The following is a 19,899-nucleotide window of genomic DNA, read 5'->3' as shown; positions in this document are numbered from 1 at the left end:
TCAAGCTATCATCATTTCCAAAGATTTATGTTGAAGGACCAGATATTTCCTCTCCAAAATGTTTTTAAGACCACTGTGAAGTCAGCCTACTTTACATTTTCCAGTTCCATACCCCTAAAATGCTGAATCTGCCGAATCCTAGGTTCTAATATAAACCCAAGAAACTACTGTGTATATAACCCTAAGAAATTACTGCAAGCTTTTAGCAGGCAATAGCTATGACTATGCTAAATAGAATGGGATGCATAGTACACCATACTGCACTGTACAAAGCGTATTATATTGTATCAGGTCAGTATCGGTATATGACATGAAAAGCACACTAATATTTTTTATGCTGAACCGATTCCGTATCGAATATATTAATACAATAATATGATAGTATTAGTTTGGTACCGAGACAACGAACTTCGCCGGAATGAAGTAATAAATTTTTAATTGGCCTGATGAGCCTTTAGGTGTAACCTCCCGCTGCTACCTAGAAAAGTAAATTAGTGTGATTATGCATAAACGATACCACGGCAAGTTCAAACCCATATATCATAATCTTCAGCTTTAAGGTAAAGGCTAGAATGCTGGATTGATTGTTGATACGATGAGCTAAAGTTGGATATGCTAGAACGTAATCAAGTCCCCCCTGTTTCAAGAAGAAGACTGTACAAGTCCTTCACTCGAGGCATTAGCAGCCTTTAGTTTACAGTTTTGTCAGAGCAGCAATCAGCGATCGAAGTTGAACATGGTATGCCATTTGTGTTACCTGGCTCAATCGGCATGAAGTAAAAATAATTCTGCTAGACCCGTTCCCATTTTCAGATATTCTCTCTTAGCAGTCAGAAGGAAAGCATAGATGATAGATGTAAGTGAAACTTGGGTCCCTGTCATTTTCATTCAGCATGGTACCATGTTTTATTTATTGATATTCTTTGCTTGGGCAGGAAAGTGATGGCAACTTCACATCTGTAATGTGAATGTGCAGTTGGTGCCCCATTGTACACATCTGCCATCATGCATTAATTTCGTGTCCATCAGTCCTTAAGGACGCTTGTCCTATCTCATCAATAATTTCGACATCTTCTTCTTAGCATGCGTTCTTTCAAATAAATAATTAAGTTTTGTGTATATAATTTGCACAGAAGCATTAATTTCATCTTGATATTACTGTACGATTGTAATTATATATAAATATTATTATTGTAGCTCATGATTGATGAAAATATTGAACAGAGTTTCTGATGAGGAAAGAATATTGGGGAATAAAAAGAATGCCATAGCTAGAAAATCAACCAATCAGAAATCCCAGAAGAAGTCCCATGTATTATTCTGGTGAACTTATTAATTCTCTTCCAATTTCTTTCTCCTGTGAAGAGTTAAAAAAAGTCTGAGCATTGCCAAGAGGAACTTGACGAGGGAGAGTAAAATTGCTTTTAGAAAAAATATGCTCGACAGATACTTATAAGTGGATGTTGCTTCTTCCCTTGCCCACCCTTCCATCACCATCGATGTGAAGTTGGAAATCGAACCGGATGTGCACTACGTACATTACATTGTGATATTTGAAAATATTGGTATGAAGAGGCTGAAGGAACGACCACAGGCAACTCGGTTTAGGCAGTGGCCCCAACAGGTGTACCAGCTGCGAATCTAGATGAGCCATATAGAGTTTCCTCAAACCGGATGATTTCATTCTTGGATCCATAAGCGACTTGGGTGCGGTCATCAAGGTTGTCGATCACCTTGTCGAGTATAGATTGTGTGCCATCACTGCTACATCCTCCCGCTTTCTCCATTAGGAACCCCAGGGGAGCACATTCAAACAGAAGCCTCAGCTTAGCTTTAGAAGTTGGGGATGATACATTGGTGAAGATGCCTTTCTCTTTCACGATGATCTGCGAACAGAAACCGATCAAAAGATGAGCATGTGAAAAGCTGAAGAGTTCAAGTACCAGTCTCCCAATCCTAAGGTACACGAGCTCATTACTTATTCTGTATGTATTGCTTTCTCATCCACCTTTTGCATGCATCAAAAGCAGCTAGGTACGATAGCATGAGGTTGCTTATAAGAGGAAAGAAGTCTTAAAGCATATTTGATCTATGGAAACGTATTACTGCTATTACAATCAAGAAAGAAACCATACTTTTTAACTAATGAGCAATATCACGCAACTGATTTTAAGGGATCGATCTATAAGGAAGGACTGCTAATTAATGATGGTCCAAGTTGCTGCTTGAAGATTCATGCTGTCGAGAAACAAACAACTGGACTCAACGAAACACACTATGAGATCTGAAGCATAGTTCTGCTAATTTTCAACTTGCGTACCAGCCTCATGATAATTTATTACATTATTAATCACTTGACATAATTCTTTGCTTGTCTCAATGAAAAGAAACGTAAGTATTAGCAATGTGAGAGCTATCACCTGATTGACATCTGGCACCATTCCTCCAGTGTAGCGCAATGTGTACTTCTCTCTCACATAGTAGCTGATCAGCTGCGGGGACGCATGCATGTTCATTAGTTAAACCTGGATCCGGCGATATCCTTACTAACAGGAACATTACGGTGGAAGAGACGATAGATTTAGTTGAATACCTTATCATAGGCAGGGTTGTCACATGTAGCCCTTAGATTTCCGGGAGAAAACATCTTGCCTTCACCAATGGATGTGGTGTCTTTGACATGCTGCCACTTGCCTAGGCCATGACCAATTGTCAGAAGGCCTTAATCGCCACGAAAACAGAGGAGACCAAAGCCAATGATGCTAGATAAATCAGTGGATGTTCTGAGCAACCAACCTTCATCCATAAGAAGGAATTCATGGGTTCCAGGGCAATCTTTTAGAGCCATAATATAGGTCGTTCGAGGTCCATATATGCCCATAGCTGCAGCAACTTGATCTCTTCCTGTCACACCCGTAAGCCTGCCACCAGGCCAAACACCAAATATCGTGCCAACGGTGAAATTTGTGTCAACGATACTGGAACCATCGAGGGGATCAAAAGCCACACTAAAACCACCTGTGTTTCATGGCTGGTTAGCCCGACAGTCTGGTACTACAAAATTCTGAAGCATGGTATCATAAGATCAGCATGAATTTATTGAGGAGCCAAACCCCCCAAAACAAGTATGCAGTCTGAGTAACTACGAGTAAAGGAGTATGTGTTGAATAATTTTTTAGTTATCTGTTGTCCTATTCTTTGGGTATTAGTTGGCTACGTGTCTTTAAGCTTCCTAGTTATCAGGATTACATGTTATATTGTTTTTTAGTGGCTAAGTGGTTTCTAAGTAGTTGCTAGATGGTTTCTAAGTAGTTGCTAAGTGGTTGCTAATTTTTAGCTTAATTTAGTTGTTGTTTTTAGCCCATTTTGTAAGGTCGTTTTCTTTCTCTTGAAGAATATGAACAGATGAATTTCCTCTTCCAATTGGCTTGAGTTTACATTCCTTTAGTTTGTTTCACTTGTAAATCTGTTTATGCCCAGCAGGTGTTAGCTTTAATTCCTCAAAGAATATTCACCTTAAAGCTTTTGTTCAACTCTGTTTTTCTACATTTGGTATCAGAGCAGGTTCATTGAGGGGACCAAACGCAGCAGCTAATGGCGTCTGAAACCTTTGTGCAGCCAGCAATTCCTCGCTTTGATGGTCACTATGATCATTGGAGCATGCTGATGGAGAATTTCTTGAGGTCCAAAGAGTATTGGGATGTGGTTGAGTCTGGAGTAGCAGAACCAACTGCTAGGATGTCAGAAGCTCAGAAGGCAGAGTTGGAGGCTTTAAAATTGAAGGATCTCAAAGCAAAAAATTATCTTTTTCAGGCAATTGATCGGACAATCTTGGAGACTATTCTTTGCAAAGATACCTCCAAGCAAATTTGGGATTCAATGAAGAAAAAGTACCAGGGAACCACAAAAACAAAGAGGCAGCAGCTTCAAGCACTTCGTTCGGAGTTTGAAATACTTCGAATGAAAGAGGGTGAGACTGTTACTGACTATTTCTCTAGGACAATGGCAATTGTCAACAAATTGAGGACCTATGGTGATAAGACACAAGATGTTACTGTTGTTGAGAAGATACTGCGTTCAATGACACCAAAATATAATTTTGTTGTCTGTGCTATTGAGGAGGCAAATGATCTTGATGAAATGTCACTTGAAGAACTTGAAAGTTCCTTGCTGGTACATGAAAGGAAGCTGAATCGACAAGAGCAGAATGAGCAAGCTTTAAAGGCCACAATCGGCACCTCTTCTTCATTTTCAAATAGATTAAACAGAGGAAGAGGCAGAGGTAGAGGAAGAAATCAGCAAACTCAGTTTTTTGAAGGAAGAGGAAGGGGGCGTGGCAGATTTCAGATTTCCTATAGACCAAAGTCAGCAGACAAGTCCAAAGTTGAGTGCTTTCGGTGCCACAAGTATGGGCATTACCAATCTGAATGTCGAGCTAATTTGCCTAACAATGAAGGAGAAAAATCAAATTTTGCAGAAACTGAGGAGGAAATATCCTTGTTGATGGTATGTCATGCTGGAGAAGGGTCAAATAAGAACCTGTGGTATTTAGACACTGGTTGCAGCAATCATATGTGTGGAGACAAGGCAGCTTTCTCCACCTTGGATGATTCTTTCAGAGATAATGTGAAGTTCGGAGACAATTCTAAAGTCTCGGTCATGGGAAAAGGACAGGTGATCATTCAAATGAAGCGTAATGCCTCTCAAAAAATTTCTAATGTCCTTTATGTTCCAGAATTGAAGACCAATCTGCTAAGCATTGGTCAATTGCAAGAGAAGGGTTATGAGATTATCATCAAAGATGGAGTGTGCCGGATTCAAGATTCCAAATTGGGCTTAATTGCTCAAGTTAAAATGACAGCTAACAGAATGTTTCCTCTGCATCTAAATTGTGCTAGTCAGTCATGTTTCTCAGCAAAGACAAATGATGTGGCTTGGCTGTGGCATTCTCGCTATGGTCATCTAAACTTTGGTGGTCTCAAGCAACTTCAACAAAAGAACATGGTGACTGGTCTGCCTAATTTTGAAAGTCCCTCAATTGTTTGTGAAGAATGTGTTATTAGCAAGCAACACCGTGATCCATTTCCAAAGGGGAGTTCAACCAGAGCAAGGAGGCTATTGGAGATTGTACACTCTGATATTTGTGGACCAATTAATCCAGTTTCCAATGGAGGTAAACGCTATTTCATTACTTTCATTGATGATTTTAGTAGAAAAACATGGGTGTACTTCTTACAACAAAAGTCTGAAGCTTTAATGGCTTTTAAAAGCTTTAAAGTAATTGTTGAGAAGGAAGCAGGGAGTCAAATACAGGTGCTGCGTACTGATTGTGGAGGAGAATATAACTCACAAGAATTTGCAAATTTCTGTGAGACACATGGAATCAAGAGGCAATTGACAGCAGCCTATACGCCCCAACAGAATGGTGTTTGTGAGAGGAAGAATCGCACTATCTTAAATATGGTGCGGAGCCTTTTGAAGAAAAGCAACATTCCCAAGAATTTTTGGCCTGAAGCAGTCAACTGGAGCATTCATATTCTGAACAGAAGTCCAACTTTTGCTGTTCAAAATATGACACCTGAGGAAGCATGGAGCGGAAGAAAACCAGGTGTGGATTATTTTAAGATTTTTGGTTGTATTGCTTATGCTCACATTCCAGATGAGAAGAGGAAGAAGTTAGATGATAAGGGAGAAAAGTCTATCTTTCTTGGTGTTAGCAATCATTCCAAAGCATACAAGCTGTTCAATCCAAACACCAAGAAAATCATCATCAGTCGGGATGTGATTTTTGATGAAGGAAAATTCTGGGAATGGGATGAAGGCAAAGCTGAACAGAAGATACAAGTTGTTTTTGATGGGGAAATTGAAGAGGAAAAACAGCAGCAACTTAGGGAGAATGAGCAGCAAACACCAGGGAGTCAGAGCATCATTCCAGTAGCTCCAGCAACTCCACAAGCTCCAGAAGCTGAATTAAATGAAGGACAACAGTCTCAACGTGTCAGAAGAAGACCAGCATGGATGATTGATTATGAAGTACCTGGAATTGAACAATCTGATGAGGAAGAACTGACATATTTTGCTCTATTTTCCGACTGTGATCCTACAGTTTTTGAAGAGGCTACCAAAGAATCCAAATGGCAGAAGGCAATGGATGAAGAAATTGCAGCTATTGAAAGAAACAATACTTGGGAGTTAACTGAACTTCCAAAAGGGAAGAAGGCTATTGGAGTAAAATGGGTCTACAAGACAAAGTTGAAGGAGAATGGTGAGATTGACAAATACAAAGCTCGTCTAGTTGCCAAAGGTTACAAGCAAGAATTTGGTATCGATTATAAAGAAGTTTATGCACCGGTTGCAAGGCATGATACGATTCGCTTGGTAATTGCTTTGGCAGCACAGAATTCATGGCCACTCTATCAAGTGGACGTTAAATCAGCCTTCTTGCATGGAGACTTGGATGAGGAGGTATTTATTCATCAACCCCCTGGTTATGTTAAGGCTGGAAATGAGCATAAAGTGTATAAATTAAAAAGGGCATTGTATGGACTAAAACAAGCCCCACGAGCTTGGTATAGTCGTATTGAATCTTATTTTCTGAAGGAAGGTTTTGAAAAATGTCCTTATGAACATACACTTTTCATAAAATCAGAAGGTGGGAAGATGCTTATTGTCTGTTTGTATGTAGATGATTTAATCTACACTGGAAATGATATGGTTATGTTTGATAAGTTTAAAAAGTCTATGATGGCTGAATTTGAGATGTCAGATCTTGGATTGATGCATTATTATCTTGGAATAGAGGTGAATCAATCTGCTGCAGGCATTTTTATTTCGCAGAAAAAGTATGTTCAAGACATTTTGGACAGGTTTAGAATGAAGAATTGCAATCCTGTCAGCACACCAATTGATGCAGGAATGAAGCTTGTTAGAAATCCTGAAGGGAAGAAAGTCAACAGCATTTTGTACAAGCAAATAGTGGGAAGCTTGATGTATTTAACTGCTACAAGGCCAGATATCATGCATGCTGTGAGCCTTATCAGTAGATACATGGAGAGTCCAAAGGAAATGCATCTCCTGGCAGCAAAAAGAATTCTCAGGTACTTGAAAGGTACAGCTGAGTATGGTTTATTTTATAAGAATGGAGAAAAGTCAGACATGTTTGGCTTCACAGATAGTGATTTTGCAAGGGATCTTGATGACAGAAAGAGCACATCTGGTTATGTTTTTATGATGGGAACAGCAGCTGTTTCATGGTCATCAAGAAAGCAACCGATTGTGACTTTATCAACAACTGAAGCTGAATTTGTAGCAGCAACTTCATGTGCTTGCCAAGCAATATGGTTGCAAAGAATTCTTGAAGAATGTTATTTCAAGCAAGAGGGACCACTTATTATTTTCTGTGACAACAGCTCAACAATTAAGATGTCCAAGAATCCAGTTTTTCATGGAAGATGCAAGCATATAGATGTGAGGAATTATTTCTTGAGGGACCTTGTGAAAGAAGGGGTCATTGATCTTGTCTACTGCAGAAGTGAAGACCAGATTGCTGATATTTTTACCAAACCTCTCAAGTTGTCAACATTTCAGAAACAAAGGAAGTTGCTCGGTGTTTGTATGTTGGAGAAGTTATTAAACTGAACTTTGATATAAAGTTTAGTTTAAAGGAGGGTTTGTTGAATAATTTTTTAGTTATCTGTTGTCCTATTCTTTGGGTATTAGTTGGCTACGTGTCTTTAAGCTTCCTAGTTATCAGGATTACATGTTATATTGTTTTTTAGTGGCTAAGTGGTTTCTAAGTAGTTGCTAGATGGTTTCTAAGTAGTTGCTAAGTGGTTGCTAATTTTTAGCTTAATTTAGTTGTTGTTTTTAGCCCATTTTGTAAGGTCGTTTTCTTTCTCTTGAAGAATATGAACAGATGAATTTCCTCTTCCAATTGGCTTGAGTTTACATTCCTTTAGTTTGTTTCACTTGTAAATCTGTTTATGCCCAGCAGGTGTTAGCTTTAATTCCTCAAAGAATATTCACCTTAAAGCTTTTGTTCAACTCTGTTTTTCTACAGTATGCTCATTAATATGAACGTCTAGCAGTTCTAGTAAGTCATGAATAAGAAACTGTCAGAATTCATAAACAACAGTGTTCGGTCGCATGCCTTCAGCTGGCCCGCCCATGTCTTGTAGCTCAGGAACTTCCTCAGAGCAAGCATACTTGCAAACGTGGGAATATTGCAGAGCCTGGATGGTTTGGTATAAATGAGGTTAACCAAAAGAACTGTCGGAGACCCAAAAATCAATAGTTAAGAATGGAAATTAATGAATTATTTAGTGAATAAATCAGGAGAGCAGAAAGGGAGGCAATTCATTGTTGTCAACCTCAAAAAGTAGCTTGTTGGCAAGCAAGTCCACTGCAAGCTGTTCATCACCAAACAAGTTAACACAAGCAGTCCCACCACAAGATGCAGTCCTCACTTTGAAGGATATGGTCCTCAGCGCCTCTCCCATGCTCATCAGCAGCCTGATGAGGTTCTTATCTGGGGTCGCCTTCGTTAAGAACTCCTCCTGCAGCTCATAGAATTCTCAGCGACCCGGTGATCTTCAACAGCCAAAATCTGTACAACTAACTTCAGCGCGTTTCTCTAGATGAAAGTAAGCTTACCAAGCTATCCCCGATCTCACACTTGGTGATGAGCGAGTTGCTGCCGGCTACCTTCGAAATTCTTGGCAAAGACTTTGACATCACTCGCAGAGATTCGCCAAAGAGCGAGCTGGATTTAAGACCCTGCATGAAGTGAACAAAATCAAAACTATGATAGTTTTCAAATATCTTTTTTTCCCCAGAAAAAGAAGTAAAAACAAAGATTAAGCTTAAAGTCGGGCATGGACTATAGATACGCAAATCTGTGTACCCTTACATGATTCCTATGAGATCGCGAGAAGGGAGGAGCAGAGGATGGTGCAGCAAAGCGTGGGCGGTTCAATACATTATGCGGGAGCGTCCCGCAAGCATAGCTCGCTACTCCAGCCTCCATTTCCTCCAGCAAACAAAGAGAAAGCTACACGGATCACTGGGAGTGTTGCTGGTACTGAAGCTGCATTCCTGGCTGGTTGTCGTTACTTTGTTCGAGCGATGGAGGGAGGGCTAAAGGAGATAAGCAGTTCTTCCTGAGCTGCCACGTGTCGTGCACTGGGAGGGGCGTTATGGGTTGAGGCTAATTCTCGGCGTCCGTTGGAGTGAGTGATTCGAGAACGCAGTCATGGGGAGGGCCCAACGGCTCTTGGAGTCTCATGGGCCAGCAGGAAAGAGTTACGTATACGAAAGTTGCCGAGAGGTTGCTTTGGAAAGCGAAGGACCAGCCGACTCCATGCTAGGCGGTGCGAGGCCTCAGGCTTTTCAGGCTTGGGCAATGGTAAACTCTCCTGGAAGCCAGTGCTCATCTACGGGCCGAAGCCTAGCAACCCAGCTAAGCCTAGCCTGTCTTCCATTCCCTTTTCAGCCCAAAGAAGATGCCGGCCCTTTCGTCCATGGAGGCCTATAAGCAGCTTGGGTCAAGTTCGTTCAGAACGGCCTTCAAGTCTGTAATACTTGCATTAGTTGCAGGCCGGCTCCAAGCCTGCAAGCAACTCCAACAGCATAGTTCAAAGTTCAAACATAGGGACCGAAAGCCTACTGGAGCCCAGTTATGAAACATAGGATCGATCAAACCGCCTCTTTATCTAGACGAGGACTGCATGGCAATTTGCTGCGTGCGCCACGCGGAGGGATCGGCTCGAAAGCCTACTGGAGCCCAGTTATGAAACATAGGATCGATCAAACCGCCTCTTTATCTAGACGAGGACTGCATGGCAATTTGCTGCGTGCGCCACGCGGAAGGATCGGCTCTTCTCCGGTGCCACGTGTATCTCTAAGGGCCGGAGGCCAAAATTATATAACAGCTGCAGAGCGGCGGAGTCCGGTCGCGGTCGTGAATCGTACGCGATGGAGGAAACAAGAGCGGTGGCGATGGCGGCGGAGCAGGAGGATAAGCAAGGGCAGCAGCTGCCGACGGAGAGCAGCCCCTACACGAGGTACGAGGACCTGGAGGACTACAAGCTGCGGGGCTACGGCACCCAGGGCCACCAGCCCCCAGTGGACCAACCCCGCGGCCGCGGTGGCGGTGGCACCGACGCCCCCACCCTCTCCGGCAGCGGCCTCTCCCAGGGCCAGGCGGCCCATGCCCAAGCTACGGACACCATCAATCGCCAGGGCGTTCCCTGAGGCCATCACCAACGACTTTAACCTTGCGTAGCATCTACTATCAGTCTTGTTCAGTTGTTCCACGTCACGTACTTTCTGTTAAAAGAATAAAATCAGTCTTGCTGTGAAGTTATAACCGGGGTGTCGATCGTGGCGAATAAATTGTAGTATTTATATCATAAGATTTCTACCATCCAAATGATGCTTTCAAATTCTTGTTTATATATGTATCTATACTACCTTTTAGTCCTTTTAAATTGCATCGCATCGCATCGCAGCTGGATCAGAAGACGGAACAGAAGTTCTCCAGTCAAAAGTGGCGTTTTAGCGCGTTTTTGACATATGCACCCATTTCATTCGTTTTTTCACCGTATCGAGAGGAACTTTGCAAATTGTCCACACATGAAGGGGTTACATGTAAACTTTTCTAATTTGCGGTCTAAATACCTGGCAGAAGAAGTGGGGGGAGGAGTGACGGAGAAGGCGAGGGTAGCCCTACTGGTGCGAGAAGAAGTATCGGAGCGAGCGGCGAGCCTGGAGCCCGGCCGCACCGCGCTGGCGACTCGGCCAGATTCTACGAGGTTCCGGCCTCCGGGTAATCCAGCGCCGTTCCATCTCCTGCACCTTCAAAGTCCCTCCTAGAATCATTGTGAGTTAACAAAAGAGGGAAAATTTCTCAGACTAGAGAATCCCCTTCGTGCCAGTGTTGTTTCCATATCATAGTTTTGGGACCAAGTGGCCGATAATATTTCACTTATTTGCTTGTTTCTTGAGATCAGAATTTGGGCTTTATATGGTTTTGATGATTGAAATATAATTTGTAGATGATACGACTCGAATGTGCTTCCTGCTTAAATTGTTTCATTTATAAGCAGACCAGATCTTGGCACTCTCTAACAAGATTTTGCAGGACGTGAATGGAAACTTGTCGGCAGGGGCCATAGCAAACCTCGTGGGTGAGGTGGGAGCTGCTGCAATGCATCCTGATGGTCACCACATGAAGGTCTCGGTCGTATGTATGCGAGCTCTTCGTTTGCGGTTTCTCTTTTTTTTTTTTCCTTTTTTTTTATTTTTTTATACCACTGCTTCCTGCTAATATGAAAAGGTTTACTGGTCTTGGGAGTAATTTGAGATGGTGGACTTGCCTTTAGTAACTGATGTAAAAGATTATTTAGGAGCAAAATTTGAACATTTGAAAACAGAGCGATGCAATTTATGTGCTTGTCGCAGGACTCTAGAATTCATGGATAACAATTAGCCAACCGAGATCTGAGGGAGAACAGAGTCTTGGAAATGTTAAACTCTAGACTTTTTTTTTTTTTAAGTGGCTAACCTTTGCTGCCAAAAACTATTAAGATTCAGGAAATGATTTGAAGAACAAAAGGATTTCATGGAACATATTTGTTCGGTCTAGTTCAATATTTCTTCTTGGATCTTTTAAAACAAGAATGTAAAATAAAAGCAATACCAAACAAGTCCTGTGTTTTCAAAATCTGCCTTATATAGTTGTTATTATTATGTTTTTGTTTCTTTGCAAATTATTGAATATCATATGGGGATTGATTTCACATAATTTTTTCCATTCCTTGCTTCCATTTTCACTCCTTTTTCGATGCAGCAGATTTTTGTTACCAAAAGCTCTAAAGGATTTTCAAACATTTTTTAAGAAAAAAATTAGAGTTTCGTCGTATATGTTTGTTCAGTCTAGTTCATTTCTTCTTGGATTTTTGAAAGCAAAAGTAGAAAATAAAAGCGATGCAAATGGGCTCTTGGATATCCTTCGGTGGAGTGGGAAAAGAACTAAAAAACAACTGTGCAATAAGAAAAAAAACTATATACCATTACTTGGAGAATAATTTAAGAGGTTTCAATGGCGAACAGGTGGATATGCTCATGGTTCTTTTGTTAAAGTGTGTCTTATGATTCTTTATGTTATCGGATCCATGTTTGCAACATGGACATGAATTGAACCTCAAAAGCTCATCCAAATTCTGTCTCCTCTACTTTTCGCGTATTTATTTATCAAAATTTTATTGTTGATCAAGATGAATTGGAGATCATCTTAAGTGTTTTAGGGCACAAAGGACCTTATGATGGAACATATGCGTTGCTGATAAACAAAATGACAGGAGAGATTGTTGCTGAAGGTCGACACTCATTTTTTGGTAATCTTAAAAGCAAGTTCTAAATAGACACCCATTATCTCATGCACATTTGAGCTATTTGTCCTCTCAGTTCTTGCATGATGCAAGAACAAAAAAAAAGGCCGGGTGGCTCTTTTTGCCTCCTCTTACATCAAAAAAAAAAAAGAAAGTTCTTGCATGATGCAGTTTGTCAATTCGAATGGACATGTTAATGAATGTATTATGGATAAATGAATTAAATTCTATTACACAAATGTGAATTACCATAATCTCCTCTTTGATCATGTGTTAAGATAGGTGAATCACAAAGATTATTTTATATTTTTTAAAATTCCATGAAGGTCAATTTGCATTTTTTTCTCAACTGTCTACTTGTGGTTCGTCATTTGAGATTCTTTTAAGATACTTTTAAGTTGTTAGATAAATTGACTTGTCTATAACCGCAATATTTATCATGCCAGGAGGCCTTACTCATCTATGTTTCTTCTCCTGTTGGGAGCTAGATCTTCAGTCACAGGTTCACTCGATCTCTTATCATTAGTTAAAAACCAAAGTTTCAGTAGAAAATAAATAACCCACCTTGATAGCTGGGCATGAAGCCTAAGCAGTAAGATCCCGTTATGAAATAACCACATTTCTAATCTTGTATAAAATTTGAATATGTACAATTCTTTTATGAATTTATTATTTTCTTGGGAGGTCTTTTTGAATCTCTATTTTGTATTAAACTGTCAATCAAGAGTTATCACATATTTCTGCAGGTCCAATGAATATGATGCCATGAACAAAGAATGATTGCTAAAATAAGAACTTTGGAAATCGTTAACTTGTTCCCCTTCCGAGAACTCTAGTGACAGACAAAGATGTGCACATCAGAGATGAGTTCATTGATTTTGTGGTTTTCATATATATGAAATTGAACAATGTATTGGCCATGTCTAACTGCAACTATGACCAGTAACCTTCACACAATGTGTAGTTTAATACTGCAATAAACAGGCCATCAAACTTATTTCTGAATCGATTTCTGACATGTTCTCTCAGTTGAAAACTCTATTTATTTTCTAATTTCAATGATTTTACATTTCTGAATATAAAGTAAATCTTGTCCAGACATCATCCAAATTTATTCTGGTTGCTGTTTTGATCAGTATGCATGGAAGATACTTCTGTCAATCATGAATCCACGAGGGTAATTTCTTCGCAAATCAAAGAATCTGATGGAATTGAACTATTCGACGATTAAGTGTTGAATTCCACCAATATGAGGTGGAAATTATGTTCCATACCATGAAATAAAGTGCCAGATACCTTTCATAGTTATAGTTGGACTGAATGATCACCAGTTGTGTTTTGACTGTTATTCTTCTACATAGTCCTGCCGAGAGTAACTTGCGGCTATACCTTTATTTCTACTATATTTCTAGTAACCAAGTGATATGTGGTGCTGCTGGCCGCATATTTCGGTGGAGATTGCAGAAGGGCTTTAGAATTTTTTGCCTTACTTTTCTGTCTTGTGTAGAAATTAATTGTTAGTTCTATGTTAATGGGTTAATCATGCTCTCGGTGCCATCTTTGGCATCTCGAGGATTTATCCTTGATGTTTGGTTGCTCCTAGTTCTGTGTTAATGTTTTGTTGGAAGGCATTATTTTGGTGGAATACTATTAGCAGCCCAGAGCAACTTGCACTGCTGCAAGACACCATTCACTTCTTCTGCTTCTCTATATGTGAGAATCCGTGTGGGTATGTGTTTAGTCCCACATCGGTTATTTGCTGGGTAGATCTTAGATACTTATACACGATCAAAAAATCCAAATAATACCTTCTATTTAGTCTTTTTGGGTGATGCCTTGCGTTGTTACACTATACATATTTCTTTCAGAGATCTCATATAATATTGTAATTCCTCTAGTTGAAAGCTAGGATGTGGACTTTGGAGTTGTATGGATAAATTTTATTGCCGAAAGGGAAGAGATTTACCAGTTGGGCATCTCGTTGAAGGGCTTTGTACAATTTATGGTACTTATATCTATGTTGTTTCATTGACTGGAATAATTTGATGGTAAGCATTTCCTGGCTACTTATAAGGCTTGTTTGGTTCGTAGAAAAAGAAAGGGAGAAAATGTGGTCAATGGAAAAGTAATAAGATGCTTCTCGTTTGGTTGAAGTTTTAAAAGGAGAAACGGAAAAGTTGCATTTCCATAGGCATATGATTCCCACATTTTATGGAAAAGTTTTTTCCATGAGTCGAAAATCACTCGATTTTTATTTTTTTAAAAAAAATGTCCTTCAGTATTAAAGAGGTATTAAATATCTAATTTTTATTAAGAATATAATAGAAATTATACATAATTTTTTCAGAAAAGTAGATGGTCAACCAAACATAAGTATTTTGGAAATCTGTCATTTTTTTATGGTTAATCAAACATATTAAAAGTATTTTTTAAATTTTTTTTTAAAAAAATCTATTTTTTAAAAATTATATTTATAAAAAAAAAATATTTTTCGTGAACCAAACGATCCTATAGTCATTTGGTGCATCATTGGGCCGTTATGTCACAGGTCTGTTTGGTTGCCCGTAAGTGGGTATTTGAACTCAGGGCTCCCGTTCTTCCATTTCCTTCGCTTCCGCCCAGCTTGCTTATGGTAGCGCGCTGCACGCCGCCTGTTCTTGTTGTCAAAGGCCACCCTTTAAAATTACGAAATGCCTCCGTAAGTGTCGAGAATTACAAACAAGGTCACGCCAACAAGCTTTACGAACAAAACGACTTATAAGAACAACCCCGGCTTATTTGTAATTCTTTTGATATGGCAGGGCTTCTCTTCTTAATCACCAGCCAACACGCCAAAGTACAAAAGGATCGCTACTCTCCGTGTCCCTCATCGCCGCCATTCGCCGGTATGGCGAGTATTCCGCTCTCCCAGAATCGGGCTTTTCTCCCTGCCTCACTAGGGCTACTTTCTCGTAGCCCTAACCCTAGCAGAGGGACCAACATCGTCCTCTCTCATCAATTCCCATGGCGATCTTCCCCATCATCGAAAGCCAAACGCTCCCTAGCTCCACTACATCCATGGAGATTTCCAGGGAAACAGTCCCCCAGAGAAGTTCCGGGGCCTCGTATTCTTTCCTCTCTGGGGAGGCCTGCCTCTGGTTCTTTAATTCCAGAGAGCGAGCCACAGAAACCTAGCTTCCTGGAGTTCGTCACCTCCGAGAGGGTCAAGGTGGTCTCGATGCTGGGATTGGCTCTTGCTCTCTGCAATGCCGATCGGGTGGTGATGTCGGTGGCCATCGTTCCACTTTCCCAGGCTAACGGATGGAGCCAATCCTTTGCCGGCATCGTTCAGGTAATTCTCGTCTATCCTTGTTTCATGGCGTCTTGTGGATTGTGATCTAGGAAATGGAACGAGGGTTTTGAGGACTTGGATTCTGTTGATGTTAGTAATTCTGGAAGTGGTTCTTAGTGCTGTAGCCGTGACAAATTTTTATGTGCTGGGATTAAATTCTGGGTGTATTTCCATCTTTTAGTAATTCAACTGTGACAATTTGTTGATTAATTGTTATTTTCATAATCGTTTGATAAAATTAAGTTTCGATCTTCATTTCCTCTAGAGTCGCTTTCTCTTCTCTGATTGTGTACCAGCTACTCACCGCAGTCATCTTTCCTTTGGGGTTATCTCATGTCGCCCATTATTGGAGGAGCTCTAGTGGATTATTATGGTGGCAAGATTGTCATGGCCTGGGGTGTGACTCTTTGGTCGATGGCCACTTTCCTCACTCCTTGGGCTGCTGAGACTTCTTTACGGGCTCTACTTGCGATGAGAGTTCTTTTGGGTGTTGCAGAAGGAGTGGCACTACCTAGTATGAACAACATGGTCCTAAGGTATTGATCTGAACCTTCAACCCCCAACCCTAGTTATTATATGTATTAATAGTCCAAGTAAATGAAGAATTTCGTCTTAGCATGATATCTTTTTACTCCTTGGCAAGTTGTTGAAGTTGTTTATACTGGACTTCTCTTATAGATGGTTTCCTCAAACAGAACGGTCTGGAGCTGTTGGGCTTGCAATGGCTGGATTCCAGCTTGGCAATGCAATTGGTCTACTGATTTCCCCTATAATCATGTCACAAGCTGGAATCTTTGGACCTTTTGTAATATTTGGATTATTTGGATTTCTTTGGGTATTGGTATGGCTGTTTGCAACATCAAGTACTCCTGATAAACATCCCCAGATATCAAGATATGAGTTAAACTATATTATGAAGAGTCAAAAACTGCCGATGCCTGATATTAATGAACCTGAAAAATCCAGAATGATCCCTCCCTTCAGGAAATTACTTTCGAAGATGCCAACATGGGCTTTAATTTCTGCAAATGCCATGCATAGCTGGGTAAATTCAATACACCCTTGTTTTATGGATAACTTAAGTGTCAGGCATTTCAATAAATAACCTATAGTGCTCACTTTTCTAAACAAATATTAAGAGTCATCCTTTGATTGTATTTGCAGGGTTACTTTGTTATTCTTTCTTGGATGCCAATTTACTTCAACACTGTATGTATTCATGATTCTGTTGTGGATGATAGATCAACAGTCTGGTTTTAGCATCCAATTTATTAAGCTGTAACATATTTGGAGCAGATTTATCATGTGAACCTCAGGGAGGCTGCATGGTTTAGCGCGCTTCCATGGGTCATGATGGCAGTTTTGGGGTATATTTCTGGTGCTGGGTCAGACATGCTAATTCAGAATGGTACAAGTGTTACTTCCACTCGAAAAATCATGCAGGTACTTTTTTTTGAGTGAACTGAAGCATTTTAACAAATAGAAACAAAGCTTAGGTAAACTATGGCATCCTTCATGCTGTAACTTGTAATAGAACAAAAATGAAATGCACCAGCAGTTTTTATCCTTAAACCAAGGTTTTAGTGCTTTTCTACTGAAAATGGAGTTGCTTATTACATTCACAACAATGTCTTAATTAATCTATTAGCTAGTTCATGGAGTGTCAAAAGTTGAAATAGTGGACCTTTTTCTTTTTATTTCTCTTATTTTTTTTATATTAAAAAGAAAAATCCTGAGATCCTCTAGCTATTCAAAATTTTAATTGCCTGCTTTTCATATTCATATAGCAACTACTTTATTTTTTTGATTGAATATTACAACTACTTTAGTTGCTTCTCTGCAGTCAATTGGTTTTGTTGGTCCTGGGGTTGCTCTTCTTTGCTTGAATATGGCAAGAAATCCTTTTGTGGCTTCTGCTTGGCTTACGGCAGCCGTTGGTTTAAATTCCTTTAGTCATTCTGGTTTTCTGGTGAATCTCCAGGTTGGTCAATCTTGGAAAACTTCCCAGTTGAAGTAAGAAAAGAGTATCCAAAATTTCTAGCTTTGCTGCTTTGCTAATTCCTTTTGATCTTTTATTATGTTCTCAGGAGATAGCCCCACAGTATGCTGGTATCTTGCATGGTACTAGTTTATTCTTAATGACATATTGTACCAAGTACCAAATCTGATCTATAACACTAACAGCTCTTAGTTATTTCATTACTGATTAATGTGATATGGGTGATAGGAATGTCGAATACTGCTGGAACTTTGGCAGCCATTATAGGAACTGTTGGAGCAGGTTTCTTTGCTGAGCAGATGGGTTCCTTTCGTGGATTTTTGATGCTTACATCACTTCTGTATTTCATTAGTGCAATTTTCTGGGATATTTTTGCTACTGGAGAGCGTGTTAATTTCGATGGAGCTGGTTAGTAATCTGACAAGCTAAATTTTTTGTTTGATATAAGTATGTGTTGGCGGACATTCCCAGTCTTAATTTAAGAAGCTTTGGCTGTATCTTGACAAAAAAAATTTAGGAAATCAATATGTGCACATATGGCAACTTAATGCTTGTCTATCACTATTTATTATGTGGAAAAACTATGGCAAATTCGTTGTAGTCGGTCTCGATTGGCTTTTAAGAGGCATGGCTACTAAAATGTGGAATTTAAGGGTTGCCTTCCCTTATAGGACCAAAGATGATCCCGCTTGCTAGAGGAAAAGTAATGAAACATAGCAGGGAAATAGAGTGCATGCGTGTTTATTGTGGTTCTACGAACAGCCTGGCACCACTGGATTCAACTTTCAGTCTTGTGATCTTAAGTTGCCTGAGGAAGTTTTCTACTGTAGCTCATCAATTCATAGTTTATAGTTTGCTGGGTTAGATTCTGCCCTGAAGCATTTGTTATGTAATCCACAGAAAATTGTTGTTCTTTATTTGCTCGGACGTCTACTTTCACAGGTTCTTGTGATCGGTAGGTTCTTAAGATATCTTACGTTTTTTTTTAATGTAGCAGCCGTCACGTTATATTCTCCACATAAATAAGTCTTTACAATTTATAAGATTTTATAATCATAAATTAGATAAGAAGTTAAGAACAAATAAAATGAAAGCGCCGCGAGCCATTCATTACCAATTCTTGCTTAACATTTTCTAACAAAAAAAGGGAAGCACGCGCTCTGGCAATCTCTTCGCCTCCCCCCACCCCACACCCTTCCGTTTTATATTTGCGTCTCTCTCTCTCTCTCTCTCTCTCTCTCTCTCTCTCTCTCTCTTCTATACCTCAATGCAACCTGTCGAAGTGAGTAGTTTCATGCCCATCAGATATTGCCACAAAATCACTACGAAAGTACATTAATTACTCCCAATTTGTAAATCTCCAATTTAAAGAGAGGAGCACCATGTACAAAAGTGGGAGTCTTCATTATTTAAAACGGGGGTGGGATCAATAAATTTAATAACAAAAATGCTCTCAAGGTACGAAGCCAACCAACGGTGCTGGGACTAATTTAATTAAACCTGGCATTACATATGCTTGGCAAATAGACTTATATTACATAGGCAACATTGATTACATAAAAGTATGCAGGGCCTTATAATGTAAGCCTCCAACTGAAGTTGGCAAGCAAGCTTGCAGCGGCATGAAGTAAACTCGTACCTTCTGAGTAAGATTTGATGTCTCAATACCGAATTCCGCACCGATTCTGTATTAGTACAGTATTGCTATGGTACGATACGAAATTTTTTCGATATACTGAGCTATCCATATCAGATATCAAAGCGGGACCACCACCCAATAGCATGTTGCCACCAGAAGCAGAACCCCGTATTTCTTCCAGAGAATCTCCTAATTGTTCCAGAGCAACTAGAAACAAATGAGATTGTTGCTGATACAGTACATAAAAAAAACTAAATTAACCAAATTTTTCTGATGTAGAGGCAATCAAGAAAGCTGCATAAGTGAATATATAACCTACGGAAAAGTGGGCTAATCCAACCAATCTTGCTATATTGAATTGATACAATATAATATGCACTATACTATCCGGTACGAATAGGTATAGCAAACTAGGTTTATGAGCACCTTTGACCTCCTGCATGATATGTGTCAGTCTTAAGAAGTATGGACCGGTGTCGGCTATTTATGTGCCGACTTTAGAACAGGAGCGGCGGGCCCATAGTCGAAGGGGTGGGCTGTT

General features: G+C 39.9%; 3 protein-coding genes across 5 annotated transcripts; 2 read left to right on the top strand and 1 right to left on the bottom strand.

Annotated features, from left to right (window-relative positions):
- Positions 1–1,294: 1,294 nt before the first annotated feature.
- Positions 1,295–9,115, bottom strand: LOC103695496 (sedoheptulose-1,7-bisphosphatase, chloroplastic-like). The gene is made up of 8 exons (XM_008776848.3): positions 8,909–9,115; positions 8,653–8,775; positions 8,370–8,555; positions 8,150–8,231; positions 2,797–3,018; positions 2,594–2,694; positions 2,421–2,492; positions 1,295–1,886 (listed from the first exon to the last, which is right to left on the bottom strand). The coding sequence occupies exons 1-8, from the start codon at positions 9,023–9,025 to the stop codon at positions 1,605–1,607; spliced, it is 1,185 nt and encodes a 394-aa protein (XP_008775070.1). The 5' UTR covers positions 9,026–9,115; the 3' UTR covers positions 1,295–1,604.
- An 857-nt stretch (positions 9,116–9,972) lies between these two features.
- On the top strand, positions 9,973–12,829 carry LOC103695500. Its single transcript, XM_039132658.1, has 4 exons — positions 9,973–10,242; positions 10,724–10,879; positions 11,141–11,323; positions 12,203–12,829. Exons 1-4 carry the CDS (start codon positions 9,973–9,975, stop codon positions 12,416–12,418), a joined length of 825 nt encoding a protein of 274 aa, XP_038988586.1. The 3' UTR covers positions 12,419–12,829.
- Positions 12,830–14,944: 2,115 nt separating this feature from the next.
- Positions 14,945–18,267, top strand: LOC103695499 (probable anion transporter 3, chloroplastic). 3 transcript variants are annotated; one of them, XM_026800550.2, is made up of 8 exons: positions 14,945–15,720; positions 16,030–16,256; positions 16,399–16,765; positions 16,885–16,929; positions 17,017–17,163; positions 17,564–17,701; positions 17,808–17,841; positions 17,948–18,267. In XM_026800550.2, the coding sequence occupies exons 1-8, from the start codon at positions 15,184–15,186 to the stop codon at positions 18,130–18,132; spliced, it is 1,680 nt and encodes a 559-aa protein (XP_026656351.2). In that variant the 5' UTR covers positions 14,945–15,183; the 3' UTR covers positions 18,133–18,267. The 3 variants fall into 3 exon arrangements, with proteins under 3 accessions (XP_026656351.2, XP_026656352.1, XP_008775073.1); XM_026800551.2 differs by having other exon boundaries at positions 15,537–15,720; positions 16,017–16,256; positions 16,416–16,765; XM_008776851.4 differs by having other exon boundaries at positions 15,590–15,720; positions 16,017–16,256.
- The last annotated feature ends 1,632 nt before the right edge of the window (positions 18,268–19,899 follow it).

This window comes from Phoenix dactylifera, chromosome 12, assembly GCF_009389715.1.
Source record: "Phoenix dactylifera cultivar Barhee BC4 chromosome 12, palm_55x_up_171113_PBpolish2nd_filt_p, whole genome shotgun sequence".
Taxonomy (NCBI): Eukaryota; Viridiplantae; Streptophyta; class Magnoliopsida; order Arecales; family Arecaceae; genus Phoenix; species Phoenix dactylifera.
Note: the sequence above shows the minus strand (reverse complement) of the source record. Positions and strands in the feature narration are given on the sequence as shown.

Excerpts from the sequence above, each read along its gene's own strand:
- LOC103695499 (XM_026800550.2), top strand. The coding sequence starts at position 15,184 with ATGGCAGGGCTTCTCTTCTTAATCACCAGCCAACACGCCAAAGTACAA. Across the intron at positions 15,721-16,029 it reads CCTTTGCCGGCATCGTTCAG|TCATCTTTCCTTTGGGGTTA; the intron begins GTAATTCTCGTC and ends TACTCACCGCAG. Across the intron at positions 17,164-17,563 it reads CCACTCGAAAAATCATGCAG|TCAATTGGTTTTGTTGGTCC; the intron begins GTACTTTTTTTT and ends GCTTCTCTGCAG.
- LOC103695500 (XM_039132658.1), top strand. The coding sequence starts at position 9,973 with ATGGAGGAAACAAGAGCGGTGGCGATGGCGGCGGAGCAGGAGGATAAG. Across the intron at positions 10,243-10,723 it reads ACACCATCAATCGCCAGGGC|CCCTACTGGTGCGAGAAGAA; the intron begins GTTCCCTGAGGC and ends AGGCGAGGGTAG. Across the intron at positions 11,324-12,202 it reads TTTATACCACTGCTTCCTGC|TCAAAAGCTCATCCAAATTC; the intron begins TAATATGAAAAG and ends ATGAATTGAACC.
- LOC103695496 (XM_008776848.3), bottom strand. The coding sequence starts at position 9,025 with ATGGAGGCTGGAGTAGCGAGCTATGCTTGCGGGACGCTCCCGCATAAT. Across the intron at positions 3,019-8,149 it reads CATGGGCGGGCCAGCTGAAG|GTGGTTTTAGTGTGGCTTTT; the intron begins GCATGCGACCGA and ends CATGAAACACAG. Across the intron at positions 2,493-2,593 it reads ACAACCCTGCCTATGATAAG|CTGATCAGCTACTATGTGAG; the intron begins GTATTCAACTAA and ends GCGTCCCCGCAG.